The 22421-nt window shown below is 47.5% G+C and overlaps 1 protein-coding gene across 6 annotated transcripts in view; it reads right to left on the reverse strand.

Moving 5' to 3' along the window:
- The window catches only part of IRAG1 (inositol 1,4,5-triphosphate receptor associated 1), a 129269-nt gene that overhangs the window by 81483 nt on the left and 25365 nt on the right, over positions 1 to 22421 (reverse strand). For 3 of the 6 annotated variants that reach the window (XM_010343350.3, XM_010343292.3, XM_010343459.3), the window contains exon 2: positions 4400 to 4557. The exons of 2 other annotated variants lie outside the window; for them this stretch is intronic. In XM_010343350.3, coding sequence (XP_010341652.3) covers positions 4400 to 4557 — 158 coding nt within the window. Of the gene's footprint in view, positions 1 to 4399; positions 4558 to 13831; positions 22032 to 22421 lie in introns of those variants that run through there. One more of the 6 variants, XM_074401088.1, reaches the window with a different exon arrangement.

Here is a 22421-nt window from a genome sequence, read left to right on the forward strand (position 1 = left end):
TTTGCAAGGCACTTCTGAGGATGCTGCACTGTCCGTGTGAGTCAGCTTCCTACTGTGGCTGCTGGTCACAGTCCAGGAACTCAGCCAGAACTGAGTAAGACTGCATCTGGATCCTGAGGCCAGGTCTGGGGCCCTACAGTGAGGGGAAGATGGCCTGGTATGTGTCCTGAGTGGAGGTTAGGAAGGCTCTGAACGCTGTCGTGGGAGCAAAGACCAAAGAAACTAGAGAAAAAGAGACTCCGGGAAGACTGCCTTCTTACAACTGCAGAATTCAGCCCACGATAGGCCGTATGGAGGGCAGAACCAAGGGAGAGTCCTGGGAGAGGCAGAGTCTAACTTGACCAGGACAGAGCTGGCCAACCAGGGCACAGGCACAGGCTTCCTTGGGAGGTGGTGAGCTTTTCATTATAGAAATATTCCTGTAGATTCCTAGGCCAGGCGTGGTGGCTCACACCTGTAATCCCAGCACTTTGGGAGGCTGAGGTGGGCAGATCACTTGAGGCCAGGAGTTTGAGATCAGCCTGGCTGACATGGTAAAAGCCCATCTCTACTAAAATATAAAAATTAGCCACGCGTGGTGGCACAAGCCCATAGTCCAAGCTACTCGGGAGGCTGAGGCACAAGAATCATTTAACCTGGGAGACGGAGGATACAGTGAGCTAAGATCACACCACTGCTCTCTAGCCTGGGCAACAGAGCGAGACGTCATCTCAAAAATAAAAAGAAATATCCTACAGATTCCAAAGACCTACCTCAAGAGATTCCAATTCAGTAGGTCTTGGATGGCTGAGGAATCTGGTGTTCCAAAAATTTCCAGGATGACTGAATGGGGCTCATATTATGGAGAGCTTTGCCTTTCTGAGAAGAGCTTAGATGTGACCTGGGATTCTTCTAGCACTGGCAGCCTGTCATTCTGTGGTCCCCTAAGGTCCCAGGCTTGTGTCCTGACAGTGTCTATTGCTGGCAGAACCCCTTGGCTCCAAACTCTTCCTTTTGAGTCTCTCCCTATTCAAGGGCCAATGCAGAAAACCCCACTCAGGACATAGCCTTGCAGAGTGCATTGCTGGGAGGCTTTTGTGTGTGTGTATGTGTGTGTGTGTGTGTGTGTGTGTGTGCCTGTGTGATATTTGATTGCAGCTTCTGGTTAAGGACCTGAAGGGTAGGTCTGTCTGTGCCTACATGTGTGTCTGTGTGTGTGTCTGTGTGTGTGTACATGTAGAAAAAGAAACAGGATCTAGTCCTACCGATTTTGTGTTTGTGTGTGAGAAGGTCTCAGCTAGTGCTCATGCCAGTGATGGGAAACAGGGCTTGGGACCTGAGGAATCAGAACTAGGGCTGAACCCCAGGGAGCTGTAAACTCAGAAGGATGCTCTGTTCTTTGCTTGCTTTACAGAGTGGGAACTCGGACAGGATTGGGACTTCCAGCCGAGTCATCCTGGCCAGGCCCGCTTCCTTGGCTGCCTGGCTTCAGATGCTCCCAGGGACTCAGGCTCCAGCCCCCTGAAGGCTCCAGGCTAGCTCCTAAGGCCTGACCCTCCCAAGGCTGTGGCTACCTGAGAAACCCAATATACATTGTCTGGTGAGTGCAATAATGGGAGAAGCACTTTACCCATCATGCCTGGTTGCCTTCTGAAAAGCTTTAAGATGCCTAGGGTGTGGGAGTAAGGAAAGATTGTAAAAGAAAGTTAAATTTGATGTGGCCTCTGGTTGAGGGCTCTAAATGCCCCAGCGTTATGGTCCCTCAGGCTATCAAAGGCTCTTGAGGGCTGGGCTGAACATGCAGGGTCTAGGAGGCAGCAACCAACCCTTGTACTGGGTAACACATAAGAAACCGGAAGCACAGCAGAGTTAACAGACTTGGTCTCAAAGTTTCTTGGCCAAGACAAGGTCTCTTGACCAGAATGTAGAGGAGCTGGGATTGAAGCCCAGCTTGGTATGACTGCACTGTTTATATTCTTAAATACTGTGCTATATGAACTCCCTGACAGGACCTGGGCCTCCCGGCTCCCAGCTCCCCTGAATTCCTGTTGGCCCTCCTAACCATTGTGGCTTCCAAATGCACAAAGGTACAGCGCCATTAGGTTGGCGTGATGGTGTTTCTAGAGGTTGCCACATGAGGGGAGGGTTCCATGAGCTTGCCTACCACAAAAAGTTGAGTGTAAGGGAGCTAGCCAGTGATTGGCCAGTGGGAGCTCCAAATTGCAGTTCCCCACGGGTTCAGCCTCCCTGTGACCCTGAGCCAGAACCAACTCTCATTAAATAAGAGACAGTCTCTGAAGGCCCTTCAAGTGCCATGATTCTCTGTGCTCATGGGAAATCAAGACTATAAAGAGAAAGCTTGTAGGTGCTGATAGCCGCTGCATTATTGGAGCCCAGCAGAAGTACCCATGAGGGAAGAATGCATGAGTGAATATTATTTTTGCAAATGGGTAGATTCTTAGTGAGTATTTTCATGTTATGATTACATTTGTTTTCTTACACATTACAACTCTAGGAACTTAAATAACAAACACTTTAAAAAGAATGGCCCTTTGTACCTCCATATCCCAAACTCATAGGATTGAGATGCCCTAGAGCTTGGCAGTCTTGTGGGTGGGGAGATGCCCTTCCCTTAAATGTATAAGTGACAGGTGTTTATGTTGTCTTGTTATGTGTTTCCTGAGGATATACTTTGAAAGAACTCTTAATTATAATTAAAGCTTTGTAAACAGGAAGAACTTAACTCAGTATAAAAGCCCGTCTTCACTGACAGCAGAGTTGTATCTTTGCTGCTTTTTTATTATCTTATATTTTAGGAATGCTTTTATTCTTGGGGCAGCTGTTTGAGGGAGTTGCCCAGGATTTAGGAGCTAGATTTTGCCTGAGAATCTGATTCCGGGGTACAACCATTGCTAATGAAGTAGAAAGGCCCAAGGATGGCCATTTGCAGAGGAATCCAGGGCAAGGAAGTAGAGATGCTAAGGAGACAGAGCCTAAGAAAGTCCAGGCCTGAAGGTCTGGAAGCAGTCACATTTGAATGCAGTTGTGAGTGTTTTGTCAGTCCCTTCCTTAACCCCCAAGCTTTCAGAACTTGGCAGCCTCAGCAGCAGGACCCAGTTTCCCAGAATGGGGGCCTGGACTTGATAAAACCCCAGGCTGAGGGGCTGGGGGCTTGGCCCACCATCACTTACACATTCAAGGGAAGGCCCCCGCCCATACACACCCCCTAAGGCTGCCAAGTTCTGCAACGTCTCAGTCCCAGGAGTTTGGGATGTGGAGATACAAAGGGCCATTCTTTTCTAAGTATTTACTATCTAAGTTCCCACAGTTGTGATATGTCAGAAAACAAATGTCATCATAACATGAAAATATTCACTAAGAATCTGCCCATTTGTAAGAATAATGCTCACTCATAGATTCTTCCCTCACTTCACAAGTGTCTCTCCCATCTGGCTCAGGTGAGTTTGAACAACTGTCCAATATAACAGGACAATAACATTTTAGAGCAAATCAACTGCAAAGTTCACGAAGTCAAAGAAAACAATGATGGGGAATTTCACATGCAAGGTCTTTGACCAAGGAGATCAGATAGAGCTAAGCAGTTAAAGAAAGAAAATACCCTGAGCACAATGCCCAGATAGGTTCCTCAAAAGGGAATCATTTGAATATTGAGGGATTAAAAGAGATCCTTAGGAAAATGGATGAAGCCCCTACGTATTAAACAAACAGTCTCTTAATTAGGTGCTGTAAAGTAAAATGTAAAGAACATGTTATTATGTGAACAGATCATTTTGCTGGTATAATAAAGAAATACAGCCACACCGAAATCAACATTTTATTCTTTGTTCAATCTAAAAATTAGCACATAACCTGTATTTTGTAATCTGTATAGCTAAAAATAGCTTGTTTTAAATGCCTCATTCGTACAATAAAAATCTCAATGTTCCTTTAAATTAACTTGCTTTCCTCATTTCCTTTCTATAATAGAATTTCACTGAAAACCTTTTTGCTATTTACTATATAATTTTGATCTTCATTTTAAGTGCATTTACTTTAAGTGGCCTTTTCTAGTGCCCCCTCCCCTGACATATGAGGATCTCGGGGCTAATGGTTCTCATCTAAGTCTTTCTCCAGTTCACAAGGAGCCTGTGTGGTCTGTGGTTTGACTTCTGAGGCCTCAGTCAGACACAGCCTACACAGTTGGTTCTATACTAAGAATATTTGGGGCCTCGGTCAATTCAAATCAACTCAGAGTAACTGATTCCCCAGCATGGAAGCCACGCACCTTCTCCAGGTACCCACTGCAACCTGCATGAGCTGTCAGCAAACCCTCTGGCCAGCCTAGGGGCTGTGGCCTCAGCCTAGGGCACTTGGCTTGGCCCCCAGCCAGGCTAGCTGAGGGCAGGGAGGGGGCACTTACTTGGCCGGCAGGGCTCCGGGCTGCCTGTGGCTCTCCGGGGGGCTCCTCGTCCTCGGGAATGTGGGGCATGGCAGCCTCCTGCTGGGAGTGGCCACGTGTGCCCGGAACCTCCGCTGTGTCAGCCCCAAAGATGCTCCAAGAGGCCTGGGCTCCACAGGCTGGGGAGACGCCAAAAGGACAAGTCAAATCCATTCCCATCCCTGTCCCAAGCTAGGTTCCATTTCCCGGAGCCACAAGCCACAGTGAGAGCCGGCTTGAGTTTGCATCAACACCGGAGGTCAAACCAGGCTAGTAGAGGGCATTTGGAATTTCATTTCCTCCGGCTCTCTGGCTTTGTTTACAAAGTCAGAGGTGACCTTAGAGATTTTGCATCTAATTTGGTCTTTACAGTAAACACAGCTATCCCAGAAGGGAGAAAAGTGCTTCAAACTCCTCAAAACTGTAGCTAATGGAAGATACACCATTGAGATCAGATTGGCATTTGTCTACCACTTACTGACCACCTACTGGGTGTCGGGCCCTGTCCTAGGCGCATCACCATCATTTAATTGAATCCTCATGATGACCTCTGATGCAGGCATTAATATTCCTGTTTTACAGATGAGAGAACTGCCCCAGAGAGTGAAAGTGACTTGCCCCAAATTATAGAGAGAACCAAGAAATTGAACCCAGATCTTCCTGATTTTGAGGCTGGGCTCTTTCTGCTATACCACACAGCATTCCCCGGCCACGTGGATGGGAAGTAAAGGGTGCTGTTTCTTGACTTCCTCCTTGACACCACCCTTCATGCTCTTCTGACCCTCGGCGCAGGCTCTCTTATTTGAGTTCAGCCCTCATGGGGCCTGCACCAGCCCTGCTAAAACCTGGAGTCTCAGGCAGGGTGAATTCCGTGTGCCCTGTGCCCAACCCCAGCAACCTTAGGTTGCCTCCCAGAAGCTAGACTATCCTCTCCCCATGGTGTAGCAGCCTGGGGGCACTGGAGTTCCAAAGCTGACTGGGACCGCAATCGGCATAATCTCATCCACCTCCCACAGTGATCGGCTCAGGGACGGACAATGGACCCAGCCTACATGGACGAGCATACAGTAGTGTCCTGGGACTAGATGCTTTCTCCTGCTCTGAGTGGTGGAGTGTGAAGATGTGAGACCTGGTGCTAGGGACACCATTTTGCCTCCATGAGGAAAGCCAGACAGAATATAACTGACACACACAGAGGAGGGCAGAGCTAAGGGACCTGCAGAGAAACAGAATTCGAGCTCCGATCAAAGTGTACCTGAAGCCTGAACACTCTGGATTAGCCAGTTACATGAACAATTAAGCCTCTTGGTGTTGAAATCACTTTGTGTTGGGCTTTTGTTACTCGTAACTGAAAACATACTCACTGCTCCTTCATGCTTCTTGTCTGTCAAGATGCCTAGGAGTATGATCCTGCCAATAGATATTGAGCCAATGGGCCTAGATCCTCTGCTTCCTCTTAGAACAGGAGTCTAGCAACACCAGGTCTCCACAGGGACAGGCAGAATAACAATGTAGAAAGAACACAGGCATTGGAACCAGATATGTGAGTGTGAGTCCTCACTATACCACTCACTGGCTATGTGGCCTCGGAAAGTTGGCTTCATCTCTGAGTCCCGGTTTTCTTGTCAAAACAGAGATAGGAATGCCCCCCAAGCAGGATGTTCCAAGGACGAAACATACTCAGTTCAGAGAAGGTTCCCAAAGAGACCACCTGCAGGGGGTCTTGCAGACCAGGAAGCTCGGCCAGAGCTCCAAGGGCTCTGCCTGGCCTCTCCCCATTTTTAAACTCCCTTCTTCTTCTCGTAGTGGGGTGGGTGATACTTTCAGGGGTCTGCAGAACTAACAACTGGCCTGGTTCTGCAACTTTTAGAGATTCCCTGAAGGAGCTGCTCCACTGGACAGTAGATTAAGACCACCACATGGATAACATAGGCAGGTGACCTTTGGCTGACGGGACACATGGGGGGTGGGGGTGGGGATAAAGGACACTGTCATTTACTGAGCACCAACTATGTTCCAGGTCCTCTGGGAGGTACTTCTGACTGCCGGAGCTTGTAGGAGGAAGTGCCCGAAAGCCCTGCCACCTCCCATAACACTTGGTGTTCTTCCTGTACTGCAGAAAGAGCTCAGAAAAGCCCTAGAGCCACAGTGCTGCAGAACAGACCCAGGCTGACATCAGCCCAGCACTGACCGACCCCCAAATCCCCACCAGCCAACACACATAACCTCTAGACTCCTGGACTGAGCTCCTTGAGATAGGTGAGGTGTCAGATTCTTCCTAGATACCCAAAAGATTCAGCAAAGAATGATTGTTGATTTATGTTTAAAGAACTAAGGACTTTTAGTCCCAAAATTGGTCAAGGTGACCACCATCTTGACTGTCTTTCTCTGAAATGAGCAAGTTAGGCCATCAGCTCTGGAACAGTTAGGGTGACCCCTACTGGTCACCTCAAGAAATCTCATCTCAAGTAGAGCATCCATTTTCACTGCCAACACTTTACACCTACTCTACCAGGCCTGTGCCGGGGCTGGTGACACAAAGAGGATAATCTTGGCCCTCAAGGAACACAGTGTCCAGTGGTAGGAGATGCTGGAGAACAGTATAATGGAGTAAATATTTTGAAAGTGAGAAGTTGCAGGACCCCAGAAAAGGGTTCCCTAACTATGGAAATTGGGATGGTGGGATATGATTTTAGCAAAGATTTCACATAAGAACTGATGTTTGAGCTGAGCCATGAACACAAATGCTGAATGTAATTTCTTGGAACAGATTAGCTGGGTGTCTAGTGGGGAAGATAAGACAAGGTGGAGAGAAGCCATACTGGACAGATTTCACCTGACTCTTGGGAATGAGAGCTACGGGGCCGGGGCATGCTATCTGTGTCTTCCATGCCAAATTCTTACTGTATGAGTAAACTGAGCATCATTCACCCAAAGGTGAGCTCTGTGATTAATCTATCATCTTTACTTGGATTGCAGCAGCAGCGGCATCAATGGTACTGGGTACAGTATATGGTAACAGGGATCGAGGGCAACACAAGAGTAGCTACAAACCCCATTTCTACTAAAGGAAGTTGGCCACATCTCCTAGGAAACCTGTTAAAATTATGAGTGATAGATATATATAAGTCCAGGCTGTCTTAACAGGGATATGGTTTCCAAAACATGGGAGGTGACTATTCCACTTCTTCTGTCTTAATCTACACAAAGTGTGGATTAATGTAGATTAATGCTCTGCCTATTAAGAAGGATTTAGACAAATTGGGACATGTTTAGAAAACAGGAAGCAGGAAACTAGGAGAACAAGAATTTTTGTTTAAAAAACTAGAGAACTTGAGCCTGGAGAAGAGGAAGTGCAGGAAGAAATAAAAGTCTCTCCTCAGATGTTTGGAAAGTATTCATGTGGTTCTACTGTCCCCAAAGGGTAGATGCCATGACTGATGACTGAAAGGTCAGATGAAGGCAAGGGCAACCTTCTAGTGGTTGGAGCCACCTGAAGATGCAACAGGCTGCTCTTTGGGTGGCGAGTTTACCATTCCTTGGAGGTTCTGTTAAAGGCTGGGACTAGGGTCACAGGATTCCTAACCACTTCAGGGGCCTTTTCCACCTCTGGGAGTCCCTGAAATCCTGGACTCTTTTTAGCTACAACAAACCAAAAGACCTGACAATTCCATCCCAGGATTTTGGGACTGTGGTCTTCTGAAGTCTCATGAGAAATATCCCATTTTCTAACCCTCCACTTTCTTTCCTCCATCTCCTTCTCTTCCAAAAAGAGTTTAACTCAGTCCCTGTGACAGAAAGCAAAATAGAACAAATGAATTAAGCTAGATGTCAATTGCCCCCGCATAAAGATAGAATGGATGCTGGCTGAGGCCCCACCCTTGGCAAGATGGAACCCCAGGCTCCTCAGGGGTAGCCCCAGCAGCCCCGCCTGCTGGGGCCATTCCCACGCTGCTCCCGCCCTGTTTGCTGTCTCTCCCATCCATTATTATAAACTCGCTGCTTAAAATAGCAAGGTAAAAGCAGAGTCCCTCCCCCAGGGTGACATCTGGGTTCCTCTGGAGCTTGTGGGCACGCGGACCTCACATCCATCACAGCAAAGTTTAGAATATAATCTCCAGGAAGTGGTGATCTAGAGCACCAGCCCATAAAAGGAAAAAATATTTAGTAATGTTTGGTCTCCAAGCCGTTCCTTCTTTAACCCATTTTCAGGGCCCTTCTTGCTGCCTCTCCAGTCTCGTTAGGAAAGGGTTAGGTGGGTCAGTGCCAAAAGCTAATCACCTCTTTTAACTCTACTCATTCTGCCCCCCAGCCAGTGCCTAAGTAAAACCTGACCCATTTTACAGGCAGGGAAACTGAGATGCAGAGGTGGAAACAACTTGACTGGCTCAGCTACCTTTGGATCTGGTGCAAATTTTCCACGAGACTCTGCTGGGATAACTATCCAATCATTTGTACAACTGAAGAGGCTAGAAGTTCCTAAACCATATTTAAATATTTTATCTGCCCCTGCTCATGAAAGGAAACAAACGAATATACTTTTGTTCATGCTTTCATTCCTCAGATATTTCTAAGTCACCTACTGAGCAAAAGACACTATGCTAGATGTATTTGTTTATTATTATTATTTTTTTAAAAATATATTTTATTGCATTTTAGGTTTTGGGATACATGCAGAGATGTATTTCAAGTGCTATATTGTTTAACCTCCATTAGATACAATTTATTATTTCCATTCAACATAGTAAGGATCTAGGGCTCAGGTTCTGCAACTTGGTCAATATCACACAGCTAGTAAGTAGCTGGTGAAGGGTTATAATCCAGGCTAGTCTGACTCCCAGGCCCATTGTCTTTCCTCTCTTCCACTCTGGCTTCTTCACCAGCAGTTCTGCTTGCGCGTAACAGAAAAGCCAGGCAGGGAGCCCCCTGCCTCCGAGGGCAGAACCGGAGTGAGTACTCTCAGTGAGGCTAAGGATGGTGGGAGGCAGAGGGGAGGAAGAAGGGCCTACACTCTGCTTGTCAGGTCAGGGGTCCTATGAGGGCTTGAGAGTGGCCCGCAGTTGAGCCTGCACGTCGCCTGCCATGTGGTGTGGCAGATTCATCCACCCATCCTTCCACTCACTGTCTGCCAGTCCACCCATTTGCCCCTCACCCTCTGACCTTTCCATTCCTGTACCTCCACTGGTTTGCCCATCCAGAAAGCCCCACACTTGTTAGGTCAACAGCACAGGTTCTGCCCCTGGAAATAGCTGTTGTAGAACCCTGAGGGCTGTAGGGGCAGGGCAGGAGGACAGCAGAGGGCCACGAAAGCACAGGCAGGCCTGGCCACAGCTGGCCGCACACCTCCACCCTGCACAGGCAGCCAGCGGTGGGGGCGGTTCGCAGCCTTGGAAGGTAGCAGCAGGTGGAGGAAAGAGAGGCCAGTCCCACCTTGTAGGCTTCAAAGGCCTTACTGTATCCCAGAAAGTACAGAGCCATCATCAGGACGCAGGGTTCAGGAACAATCTTTACAGAGACTATCTCTTTCAGGGCTCTCAGCAGCCCTGTGAGGTGGGGAGAGTAAGTACTAATATTATTAACATTAAAATTAGACCCATTTTACAGATGAGGGAACTGAGACCCAGAGGCTTGCCCAATGTCATTGCCTGTGAATGGCGGCGCTGGGAATTTACTGCATCTGGGTCTGATGCTCCCCTTCCTTGCAGAGCCAAGCCTGTTCTCCACAGGCAGCAGCAACCTGTCATCCTGACCCCAAAGATGCCTCTCCCAGAGCCTTGCAACTTGCCTAGAAGAGACCAAACTCCTCTCTTAAAACCACAATATCCCAGGAGCACAGCCTGTAAGTTGAGTGGCTCTCGGATTCTCTCTATGAATCTCTGAGCATTGAGGGAAGAGCCAAGAAACCCTTTCGGGAAACAATGGGTTAACCTAGCCTCCACTGACCTGTCTGGAGTGACTCAGTATTCTCAGAAGGGAGTTTTTTGTTTTGTTTTGTTTTGGTTTTTTTGTTCTTCCAGCTTTGAATTTTTGCTTTCATTTTAGCAGCACAAAGAATGTGAAAGAGATTAGGTTACTATTAATACCACGGGTCTATCTCTAGATGAACAACTGATGGGGAGAATTGTTTGGGGTGACTGCACAAGGAGCTCTCTTAGCCTTTCTGTAAATCCAGAGGGTGACAGAAGGGCCACTGGGAACCCAACAGTCCTACCCCTGTGCCTATTTTTACCCATGGGGAACTAAGGCCTAGAGACGGGGAGGTACGTGACCAAGGCCACACTTGTAAGTGAGGGGCAGAGTCAGAGAAGGCCCCAGAGCCCCCACACCCCAAGCCTGGATACACATGGCAGCTTTCTGACTTTTCATTCTGATGGTTTTGCTCATGGTGAAGGGTAAGCCATCGTGTCTGTGCCAGGAACGCAGGCGTCCTTCGGCAGTGCCTCTTCATCGTCCTTGCTCTCATGGTCACACTCGCAGGAGAGAGGATGCTCCCGCAAGAGATCTGCTGAAAGTGCTGGGAGGTGCTTCTGGGGGTCCCCTGGGCCTGGCCAACTGCAGAGCTGGGTTCTGTACCTCCACAAGTGAGCTGGAGGGGAGCCTGCCTCCGGAAAACCCCATCCTGCTTCCCAACCTTGGCCTGTTCATGGGGCTTTGGAGCTTGGCAGACTCAGTTCTAATCCTTCCTCTGCCTCTCCCTTGCTGGATAAATCTCCCCTGGCCTCAGTTTCCTCATTTGAAAATGGAGGTAATAGCACCTACCTTTTAGGGTTATTGTAAGGATTAAAACAGGAAACACATGCAAGGTGCTGGCACACAGAATGCACGCAGTTCCCTCACATTCTCCAAACAGGGCAGCTGAGTTCTCTAAGCACGGCATCAACAAAACCAAACCACGGCTCAGAGAGACTCTGGTGTTCATCCTAGGTGGCTGAGCTCCCAGATTTCTCTCCTGCAGGTCAAGCAGACTCAGTCCTGGTCCGTGCTGTGGACAGTCCCATGTCTGGGCTGTGGTTACCCCAAGTCTGTGCTGTGCTCAGTCCCAGGTCAGTCTGGTTTCGAAGCCCCAGCTCCGTCCACGATCCCTGTACTGATGGCTACTCCCCTAAAACAGAGGTTTTCATTCTGCAGGTGAGACATGAGGCCTAGCGTGTAATTGCTCCTGGAAGAGGGTCAGCCACAGTATCTGGCCAAGTAGGCATCTGTGCTGTGCTGAACAAGTGGGTGAGTGAGAGAGTGGAGGGGGTACAGCACCCCCTCCCCAGTGTGTGGTAGAAGTCCCAGGATTCTCTCCTGAAAGTGGATCTAGAGTGAAGGGAATTGTGGGGGAGCAGGAACGGTGGAGAAGGGCGGAGATGCAGGAAGAAAGCCTCCATGGCAACAGAAAAGGGAGGATGAGGAAGTGGAAGGCACTTCCCCCATGGCTGTGTCGCCTAAACAAAGTTGTGTTTGGGGAGGCTGGCCCCGAGCACCCCAACACTCCCAGGGTTTGCACATCTGTGGAAAACCTTCTCAGGGCCTGACTTTCTCCAGCCCTGCTCTCCACTCCTGTGGATCTCGTATTGGCTTCGTTGGCTGGCGGTGCCCTGGAAAGGAGCCAGCACCTGCTCAGACCAATGACAGGAAATAAGCCTAAACATCTCCCCAGGTCTCCTTTCCAGCTTTTTCACTTCAGCAATTCTTTTTTTTAAAAATAGGTCCACTTGAAAAAATTTTTTCTTCTTCAAAATATGTACAATTGCTCAATCGGAGGCAGTTCAAAGGCACCGGGAATAGCAGCAAAGTATCTGAGCCTCCCATTTAACGCCTAGCAAATATAAATCTTGCCCAGTTCTGTTTGTTCCAGGCTGCTCAGCAGCCTCTTCCCTGAGTGACTCACTCCAGAGTGACATGAGTCATCATCCTGGGGTCAAGGACCACACGGTATTCCCGGGTCTGCAAGACCCTATAAAGGGCAGGGCACCCAGTGGTCACCAGGAAGACATGGAGGATCAGGAACTGTGTCTGAGGCCCTAGGGTTGGCTCTGCCTTTCCCATGTGGGTGACTTTAGGGAGTCACTGAGCCTGAGAAGTAGGTGAATTTCTGGGCCCTTCTAACATGTGCTTTGGAGAGATCTCTTTAGTGATGTATAGGATCCTGCTTGTTGCAGCTCTTAAGAGTCTACTGTAATTTTCAAGAATTGTGTGAACTGGTGGTTAAACACAGACATTATTAAAAAATAAATTATGTAAACTCACATTAAACAAAAAGGAGGTAAATACTCAAAATAACTGCTTTCTAATTATTTTACTACATTTTACCTGTGCTCTTAGGATGATTTATTTCTATTGTCTCTGCATGGTGGAAACACATATAATGACTTTCTACTGCCCATCTCTTCTCAGTTTCATGATCAGTGAGGTCGAGTTAGTAGCTTGCCATTGGTCATAGTGGGAGTATGTATACCATGGAAATTGGCAAATCGGAAACCTACATACATATCAGAGCCTCCCCACCCATCCACCCAGAGAGCTGGCAGCACACCACTGAGTCACTCAGCCCAGCCCCAGGCCCCCTAATTCTTGCTCCTGCCTGGGTGCAGAAGGAACGCCAATGACTTTACTATCACCCCAAGACAGCATAGTTACAGAGATTTCATTGCCAATTGTCTTTGAACAACTCTTCCCAAGTGGGCCACAGATCCCTCACACTCACCATGTCCCTGACAAAGCCCATTGTTTCTTTCCATCCCTAGCCCACTCTTCCTGTGCCCTAGAGAATGGCACTCAAGCTACAAACCCACAGGTCATAGTGATTCCTTCATTTCTGTCAACCTCTACTTCAATTAGATGACTCTGAGTCCTGTCAATCCTAGTTCAGAAATGCCCTTCCTCCCATCCCTGCCACCCCTGCCCATGGCTCTGTGTGACCTGAGTCACTGCAACAGCCTCATTTGACTCCTTACCTCTGACCTGGCCCCTTCCATGCACCCTCCATCATGATAGCAGAGCAGTCTGTCTGAAACATAAATTTGATCATCTTCCCCTTTGGGATCTTTAAGGATTCCCTTTTACCATGAGACCAGTTCTGAGTCGCTCCTAGCTCTTCTCTCTGGACTGATCCCCTCTTTCAGCCTTCATACACCTTATGCCCCAACCACAGTGGACCGAAAGCCAACCTCCAAACATGCCCTGCTTCTTTTCACCCTTTGCATATATCCTCTTCCTTATACTTGGGCTACTTTCTGTCTTCTTTCTATACCTTATACATTCCTACTTGTCCTCCAAGACCCAGTTCAAATATCCCCTCCTTCATAAAGCTATTCCTCCTCTTCACCTCAGAAAGAGTTACTCCCTTCCTGTAGCAGCTTCCTACTGCATCTGTACCAAAATTCCACAAATTTGGTGGCTTAAAACTGCACAAATTCATTATCTTACAATTCTTGAGGTCAGAAGTTCAAAATCCATCTCAGCAGGCTAAAGTCGAAGTATCGGCAGGGCTGTGCTTCTTCGGGAGGCCCTAGGGGAGAATCCATTTCCTGCCATTTCCAGGTTTAGAGGCTGCCTACATTCCTTGGCTGGCAACCCCTTTTTCTCCATCCCCAAAGCCGGCAGAGTTGCTAGCATCTTTTCTCCCCTCTGATCTCTGCTTCTCCCTTCACATCTCCTTCTCCTCTGACTCTCACCATCCTGCCTCCTTATAAGAACTCATGATTACATTGAACCCGCTCAGTTAATCCAGGGTAATCTCCATCTAAGTAGCCTCAATTTAATCATATCTGCACAGGCCCTTTTGCCATTTAAGGTAATATCTTCATAGATTCCAGGGTTAGGATGTAGACATCTTAGGGAGGGGGAGCAGTCAGCCCACTGCCCTGTCCTTCCAGGGCACTTTGGACAGAACTCAACTCAACTAGAATCTGAACACCTCAAGAGCAGAGACTCTGCCTTATTCATAGCTCTGTGAATTTTCTTATATTCATATTTTTATGACCTACATCCAGTACAGGGTCAAACACAGAATAACCACTCACTAAATGTTTTTTGAATTAATAAATGAGTGACATCATATTTCTAAAAAGAAGATAAGATTTTGCATAGGCCAGGCGCAATTGCCCATGCCTGTAATCCCAGCACTTTGGGAGGCCAAGGCAGGTGGATCACTTGAGGTCAGGAGTTTGAGACCAGCCTGACCAACAGGGTGAAACCCCATCTCTACTAAAAATATAAAACTTAGCTATCATCTGGGTTGCCGTATAAGCAGGTGGGTGGCCTTGCCTGCCCCATTCTCATTGAGCTTCCCCAGGTTAATGGCCAAGTTTTTCTCTCGATGATGTACCTCAGTTTCATGTCTTCCCTGCCACACAGATGTGCAAATTTCCCCATAGTATTCTACTAACTAAAACCTCACAAAGTGCAGGGCCTCCTCCTCTGACACCTTTATGTTTCTGTCCTACCATCTGGGTAGTTGCAAAGTGAATTTTTGGATTAACTTATCAATGGATGTTCTAGCTTTAACCTAAGCCCAACAGAAGACCACAGAGCAGCCCCACCTACCTTCCAGCTTCTCTTGGAATGCTGACTAAAGCGTTTCCTCGAGCAGCTGGTTATGTTTGTTCAAATGAGGCAGTACCCTCATGCCTGCTGTGTGGTACTCTGGAACCATCTCCTTCCCGACAAAGCAGAGTCAGGAGGCTTTGCAAGGTGGTCATTGCCTCTACACTCAGACCTGGACTGACGGCTTGATTCCTGCTCTGGCAAAGGCACAGACTCTGGTATTAGGCATCCTGGCAGTCAGCACTGGGGATTGCCCATTCCCATGAAGCAGGACTCTGGGAAATGACCCTTGTTTCGGGGAGAAGGCAGGATGCATTACATCTACTCAATGGGATCACACTAGGTCTTGATGGCCTTAGCTCTTTCAGAAGCCAACACATGGGCTGAATCTGAGACAACAACCTCTTCCTTGGCCCCTGAACCTGAAGATGCCCTTTTCTTAGGATGGGGGCAAAGATGAATGAAGACAAGCTGGTGTTTGGTCCAGGCCTGGAGATCTGGCAAGGGCCATCTAGACCACCAGAAACCAGAGGCAGTACCCTATTGCCTTGGGTTCTTTAGAAACTTTGTTTCAAATAAAAACAAAACTTCCTTAACTTAGCAATACCACAGCCAAATAAATCAATAAATGAGCAAAAAAAGAAAAGAAAATTAACACCCAGCTCCCAGTCTGCCTCTTTGACATTTCCTTCCTCCCTCATCTTCCCCTCCCTTCCCAGTTTTGTTCTAGGAAGAGGTCACCAGGGCCTATAAGGAACCTGTAGGAATGCATATAGGAACTGGTTTGGGAAAATCGGAAGGAAAAGATGGCCTCCATGGTGCCTGCCTAAATCATTCACCCATTCTAGAAAGGCTTGTCAAGTGCCTCCTATGTGTCAGGTACTGTGCTGGGCACTGGGGCTCTGGGGTGTGTCCGCCAAGACCACCTCCACCAGGAAGCCTTTCCTGACCTCTCCTGGAAGCTGATTCTCTCTGGTCTGTGACAGCAGTATGTGGCTACCCCAATCTGCCAAGCAGTGGTTTCTGCATCTCATTTGCAAAGCCCGAGGGCTTCGACAGATAGCTTTCTTTTGTATTCCAGCTGTGTGAACATAACACAGGTACAGAGAAAGTTCTCAATACCTGGTGGATCTCTCCTTTTGAAAGCAAGGACTCTAGGAATCAAGTCTCACTTTTCACCTGGCCTACTATACACCCAGCACAGTGTAGATATGCTAGCTCTTAAACTGTCTCAGTTCTGTAAGAAAGGAGTTATTTCTCCATTTTACAGATGAGGAAACTAAGTCTCAGATAAGCAAAGTAACTAGCTCCAGGTCACACAGTCAGAGGCAGAGTGAGGATTAAACACTGGGTCTCCTGTGCCCAAAATGGGACGTTTGCCTCTTCCTTAGAGAGGGCTTATTCCTATGCTTCTCTAATCTTAGCAAAGACATAACAAGGGTATTAGGAGATGTTTTTTGACAGGGCAGGACTCTTGATTATTCCAAATCCCAGCCATTCTTCAGGGCCAGCAAAGCCAACAAGGAGAACAACACCAGCTGAGACACAGTCCCTCTCCGAGGAACTACAAGTCCTTCTCACGGCATCCCCTGGGGTAGATAGGAAGCAGCTGTGACTGTGATCATCTAAGACCAGCAGGAGAGAGTGTCCTTCCCCGCTGGGATAGAGCACCCTGGCTCAGGTCCCCGCCTCCTGTTCGTCTCCACTCCGGGAATCCCAGTTCTCCAAAGCCATGGAAATAGGCCCAATAACTTTGGGCTGGGCTGCTGGGCAGAGTCTAGTATAATGTGTGCTACAGAAGGCTACAGCAGGATTGAGATGGGGATTCAGGGACAGGGCCTTCTGGGGAGTGAAGAGCAGACTGCCATGCTAACTGCCTGTGTAGGAATGAGTTTCTTCACCATTCAGGCCTTAATCTCTCCATCTCTATAGTAAAGGCTGGGCTAACTTGCCAGCCTGAGCCCTGCTTCCTGCCCCATGAGTTCAAGTCCATGTTGCCTATTGAAAGCAGTCACACAGTGGGAAGTTAGGGGCCTTCCTGGCATCCGAGGGCTGGAAGCAGCCATCACAGCCCCCTGATCATGATTGGCTGGAGGGTGAGCATATAACCTGACAAGAGCCAATGAGATGCAAGAAGGCTTTGCTGGGTATCCTGGGAAAACCATCCTTAACTGCAACCTTGAGTTCCAGAAGGTGAAAACAGAATCCCTCTTAAGATGGTGAGGAAGAACTTGTCTAAGGATGGAATCAATGTGAGGCAGAGCACAGCTAAGAGCCAGAAAGAAACTAGGTCTTGAGGCTATCTTCTCAGGTCCTGATTAAGCTATGCCTGATATCCCCAAGCCTTTTCTGTTTGAGAACCAGCGAATACCTCGTTTTTCTTAAGCTGGCTTGTAAGAGCTTTTTTGGCACTGGCAATGGAGTCCCAACTGATGCAAACAGCCCAACCTTTAAAATGCTGCCTGGGGGGTCTTTCTTGGCACCAAAGTCTTCTCTCACCTTTCTGCTCTGCTGCCTACCTGAGAGTTTAAGCTGGGAACTCAGATCAAGAGCTGATGAGTTTACCCTAGGTTATTCCCTAACTTAGAATATCACTATGTCCTTTTCCTCAGAACCTGTTCCTCCTTCTGCATTCCCTGCCACCATTGATGAGCCCAGCATTGGCCTAGAAACCCCAGCCCAAAACACGGAACCTTCTCCCACCTCTCCAGGATGCCTGTCCCCACTTTTTTCTACTAATACACACATCCAAACTCTTAGGGCTCCAGAGAAGGCACTCGGTTTGACCAACCTCCATGTTCCTGCCTAGAAGATAGACTGGTACACAGCAAGATATATTTGTTGAGTCAACTTTCAACCTTCAAATGATTTTCAAACATCATTACTTCCTGGGGGTGACTACTCCACCTACCTACCACTCAGCTCAGAGTTGGATGGGCTCTCACTCTCAACCCTCCCCAGAAAAGCAGACCCCAATACCTGGACAATGGCTGTGTGAACAGGCTCACAGCCCTCTGCTTGGAACCCCAGCACTAGAGTTTATGTGCATGATAGAAAGGAAGCTCACACCTTGCCCACTGAGGCCAGCAGCAGGGTGAGAGCAGTTGTGGATCTTGGCGAGGGTCTTTTTGTCACCAATAGACTCTGAGCTGAATTGCAGGATGGTGGGTGGGTGCACAAGAAGCTACGTGATAGGGTAAAACGGAACAGTCTCTTGGTTATCCAGATCTATGCAAACAGCTACATTAGCTGAGTCTTTAGACCCGAGTTAAGAACAGGTTATGGTGAACAGCGATGAGCAATAGCAGGGGTGGGTGGAGGCAGGGAGGGTAGATGGAGGAGCCTGAGAATGGCTCTCCCAACAGCAAGGTTTGGTGATTGGAAGCACATGTAATTCAAGGTCCTGCTTTTTAAATGTGCATGTACAACTGTGACTGCTTAATGATATGAGACAGGAAGTAACCATAGAGAATTTCTCCCCAGGGGAGTTATTTTTCCACCACGGAGAGGTGGGAATGGTCTGGGAGTGATTCCAAGGCATTAGCAGGAGAGAAACTGACATTTATTGTACCAGGGGCTCTACCGCACTCCTCACATCCTTTATCTTACCTAGTCCTTACAATAGCCCTGCAAGGTACTGTTATTCCCATCTTACAGGTGAGAAAATTGAAGCACAGAAAGGTGAAGTAATTTGTTCCAGACATCATGATTACTAAGCAACATAAATGGGGTTTGAGCTCAGGGCAGCCTGACTCCAAGCCCAGGGTTCTGCTCAGTATACCATAATGAAGGCTTCTAGGTCAATACAGAGCCAGGCAACAGCAACAGCAGCAACTTCAACCAAAAACGAAACGCTGACACAGGACCAGAAGAGGTTTTTCTGGCTAAGGCTTCACCAGCTAATTCATCGTGGGGAAGGTATCATCCCTAACAATCAGATTTACATATGTTCTCTGTTAACCTGCAGCTTGTTACATGTGCAATAGCTCTACGTAATTTAACTGGTAAATAACATAGAGTTCATCCAAGGGGTTAAAGTGAGTCATTCTCATGAAGCGTTTTTTTTTGTTTGTTTTTAGAAAAGTCTGAGTAAAGAGAGCTCTGAGGGCAGGTTAAGACCAGGGCCTGACAGGAGATGCCTCAGCAGTTTTGCAGGGGCTATTCTGGGCTGTGAGTGGGCAGGCAGGTGAGCAGATCGCCCTCCCTGCCCAGGCCCCACAAGGAGCAGAGGCACTGGGAAATCACTGGGTGTGCCAGGGTTTTCAGGGATCACCCTAGCAACATTGCCAATGCCTGGGTGGAGCTCCTGCACCTTGGGGAACATTTTCCCAGGGTGGCCCCCAGGCTCCTTACATCAGCCCAGGTACCCCTCTGTTTCCTGTGTCCACAGTTGGTATTTCCTAGTTATAAAATGATTTTTTTCATTAATGCTATGATAGAACTTAGAGGAATGTAGATATTTTAAATATGACAACATAAATTTATGGAACAGAAGGTTTTTTCTTTCTTTCTTTCTTTTTTTTTTTTTAACAAAGACACCTAATTTGGAGTCACCCTGGATCCTAGAAGCCCCAAAGGCCTGGGACATTGTTCTCTTGGCTTTTCATCTCTTGTCCTCTGATCTCTCCTTTTGGAGCCCCTACACAGGGCCCTTCCTCCAGGGTTGGCAAAGTTCGGGAAAAGCAAAAAGCCCTTTAGGGCCCTGGGCTGGAATGCTGGCTGGAGTATGGCTGGCAGGCTTTGTGGTTGGGACAGGCTTGGGAGCAGCAGCTCTGCTCTGCTTAGCCTGCAGGTCAGCACTGGAAGGCCCAAGTTGGGCAGGGGCCCCAGGACAGGAGGGAGGGAGCAGCTACACAATGCTTTCCTGATATCCTCTTCTGCCTCAGTTACCTCTCTGTTCTCGCCTACCAAAATCTAGCCATCCTGCAGCCTTGTTCACTCCGCATGTCCAGATGAGAGAAGGTGATAACTAACCAGAAAATGGACTCCTGGGATGGGTGCAGGGTGGTTCTCCTATGAAGTAATCCATCTTCCACACAGCTGGAATTCTAAAACATAGCTGTGGTCGCAGGCCTCCCTCAAGTCAAACATTACAGCGGCTCTCTGTATGCTGACTCCCAAGTCTGGCTGCTTACTAGAAGCATCTGAGGTGTGTGATAAAATGGAGATTCCTAGGTCCTTCCCAGATCAACTGAATCAGAATATCTGGGAATAGAGCCTCGGAATCTGCATAGCTAAAAGCCCCTAAGGGCAATCTGATCCAAAGACCACAGCTGGAGAATCCCTGGTCCACAGATGAAGTCCAGGTTCCTGGGCACTCACGCAAAACTTTCTGCTCTGAGACTGACGAACCTCTCTGGTTTTTTCTCCTGCCACTAGCACCAAGGTAACTTGTACCCCAGCCTCACCTAAGGCTCCAGCTTCCAGAATAGTCCATGTGCTGTCAAACCTCAGTACCACTCCCCCTGCCTAAAAGGCCATCCCCCACATCTGTCTCCATGAAAGACCCTACTTATCCTTCAGGAGCCACCTCATGATCATCACCAGATTATACCCTCTGCCCCATTTCCTTTTAGCAGTTTAAATTGTTCAGTTGGAAACGTAGACTTTAACCTTCTGTTTGCCACTTTCTAGCTCTATGACTTTGACTCTTGAATTTCAATGTCCTCACAAATTGTTATGAAAAATACTCAAATTTGAAAAGTATGTAAATATCTGTAAATTACATATACAGTGTCTAGCACAGGGTCTAGCACAAAATAACAGAATGATAACTTTTATTATTATTATTCCTATATTGCAATGGCATTCCTCTAACACAGAGTTCAACAAACTATGGCCTTTGGGCCAAATCTGACCAACTGATAGTTTTTGTAAATAAATTTTAATCAAAATACAGCCACAGCCATTCACTTGTATATTGTCTATGGCTGTTTTCATGCTATGAGGGCAATTGAGTAGTAGAGGCAGACACTGTATGACCTACAAAGCCAAAATATTTACTATCTGCCTTTTTTCAGAAAAGTTAGCCAACACTGCTCTAACATAATTGCAATTATTTGTTTTTAGTTTGATCTCCCCCATTTGGCTAAAAGCAACTCAAAGATCTTCATGGCAGACTCCTATTCATCCTTCAAAACCAAGTCTTTCTCATCTTTGTATCTCTAACATTTGGTATATAATTAGGGCTTGTTATATGTTAAATTGAAGCAAATACTTCTGTAACCCAGTTTAAATGCACACATCTCCTGAAAGCCTCTACGGGAAGATGGGGTAAGTGCCAGCAGACCCGGCTCTGAGCCTGCCTCCTTCTTGGCTTCAGTGTACAATAATCTCACTGCCTGCAACCACCCAAAACCCAGGACTATTGTGCTTTGCAGCTATAATATTTCCCCTGATAGAGAGGGAAGGAAGAACCCCTCCTAAGAAATTGGCTTTCCAAAGGTTAGTATATTCCCATTATCCAAAAGTGTATAAATGGATGGTCTGAGGGTTCCCATGGTCCTTACAGGGGGCAATTTGGTGGACCCGTTTTTAATAAATGAACTAATGGATTGGTATTCTTTTTAACTTAAGATTTATATTTTGTTTAGTTTCGACTACCCATGAATTTGTATTTCCTTACCAAAGCTCCTTTTGAGAAGATAACTAGGATTTCCAAGCAGTGAGACCATTTCTTTGTGAGCTGGTTATGCAACCCTCTGAGACCTTGGGCCAGTCACCCGCCTCTCTGGGCCTAGGCTTCTGTGCAACTTTCGGACTTGACTCCCTGGAGTTCTAGCCAGAGGGATGAACCAACTCGTGGTGAGGAAAACAGCAGCCTGGCAACAGGCAGCCTGATGGAGAGTCTTCCTACCTCCATGCCTCTATGCTGCAGTAACACATTCCCTGTCCTCCCAAGCAAATACAGCAACTCATTCCTACTGCCTTTTCTTTAGGCTTAAAGAAGATACTTTAGCCCTGAAGTAGATCTTCAGAAGATAAGAAAATGCCATGATGTGGAAAACTGTGCTGGATGAAATGGAAACAGCTCTCCCCTGAGGCCAGATGAAAAGCACATGGATAAATGCCAAAGGCCATCCCTTCCTTGAGCCTTTGGAAGCAGCAGCCCACCCCCTCTTTTAGAAAGTAATTCCCCCCTTACCCTTCACCCTCCTTGCAGACACCCCCATGGGATAAAATACTGAGCCTGCAGGATCCTGGTTATCTAGGGGCAAATCCGTGTAACTGTGCATTGAGCTGACTTTTATTGATTTCCCAGCAGGTGATTTATAACTGCCTGCTTCCTAAAAGGGCTTGTGGCCAGATGGCAATAAAAACACTCAGAGGCCAAGAGAGTTAAAAATAAATCCTGAAAAAGACAGCAGAGGAAAGAGGGAGATAGACAGCTCCATAAGCTGAGGTGGAATGACTGCTCAGTCTGGATGACAGGGATGGGAATCTTGCTTTTCAGTTCGGCTGACATAACCAG

Source organism: Saimiri boliviensis, chromosome 6, assembly GCF_048565385.1.
Source record: "Saimiri boliviensis isolate mSaiBol1 chromosome 6, mSaiBol1.pri, whole genome shotgun sequence".
Taxonomy (NCBI): domain Eukaryota; kingdom Metazoa; phylum Chordata; class Mammalia; order Primates; family Cebidae; genus Saimiri; species Saimiri boliviensis.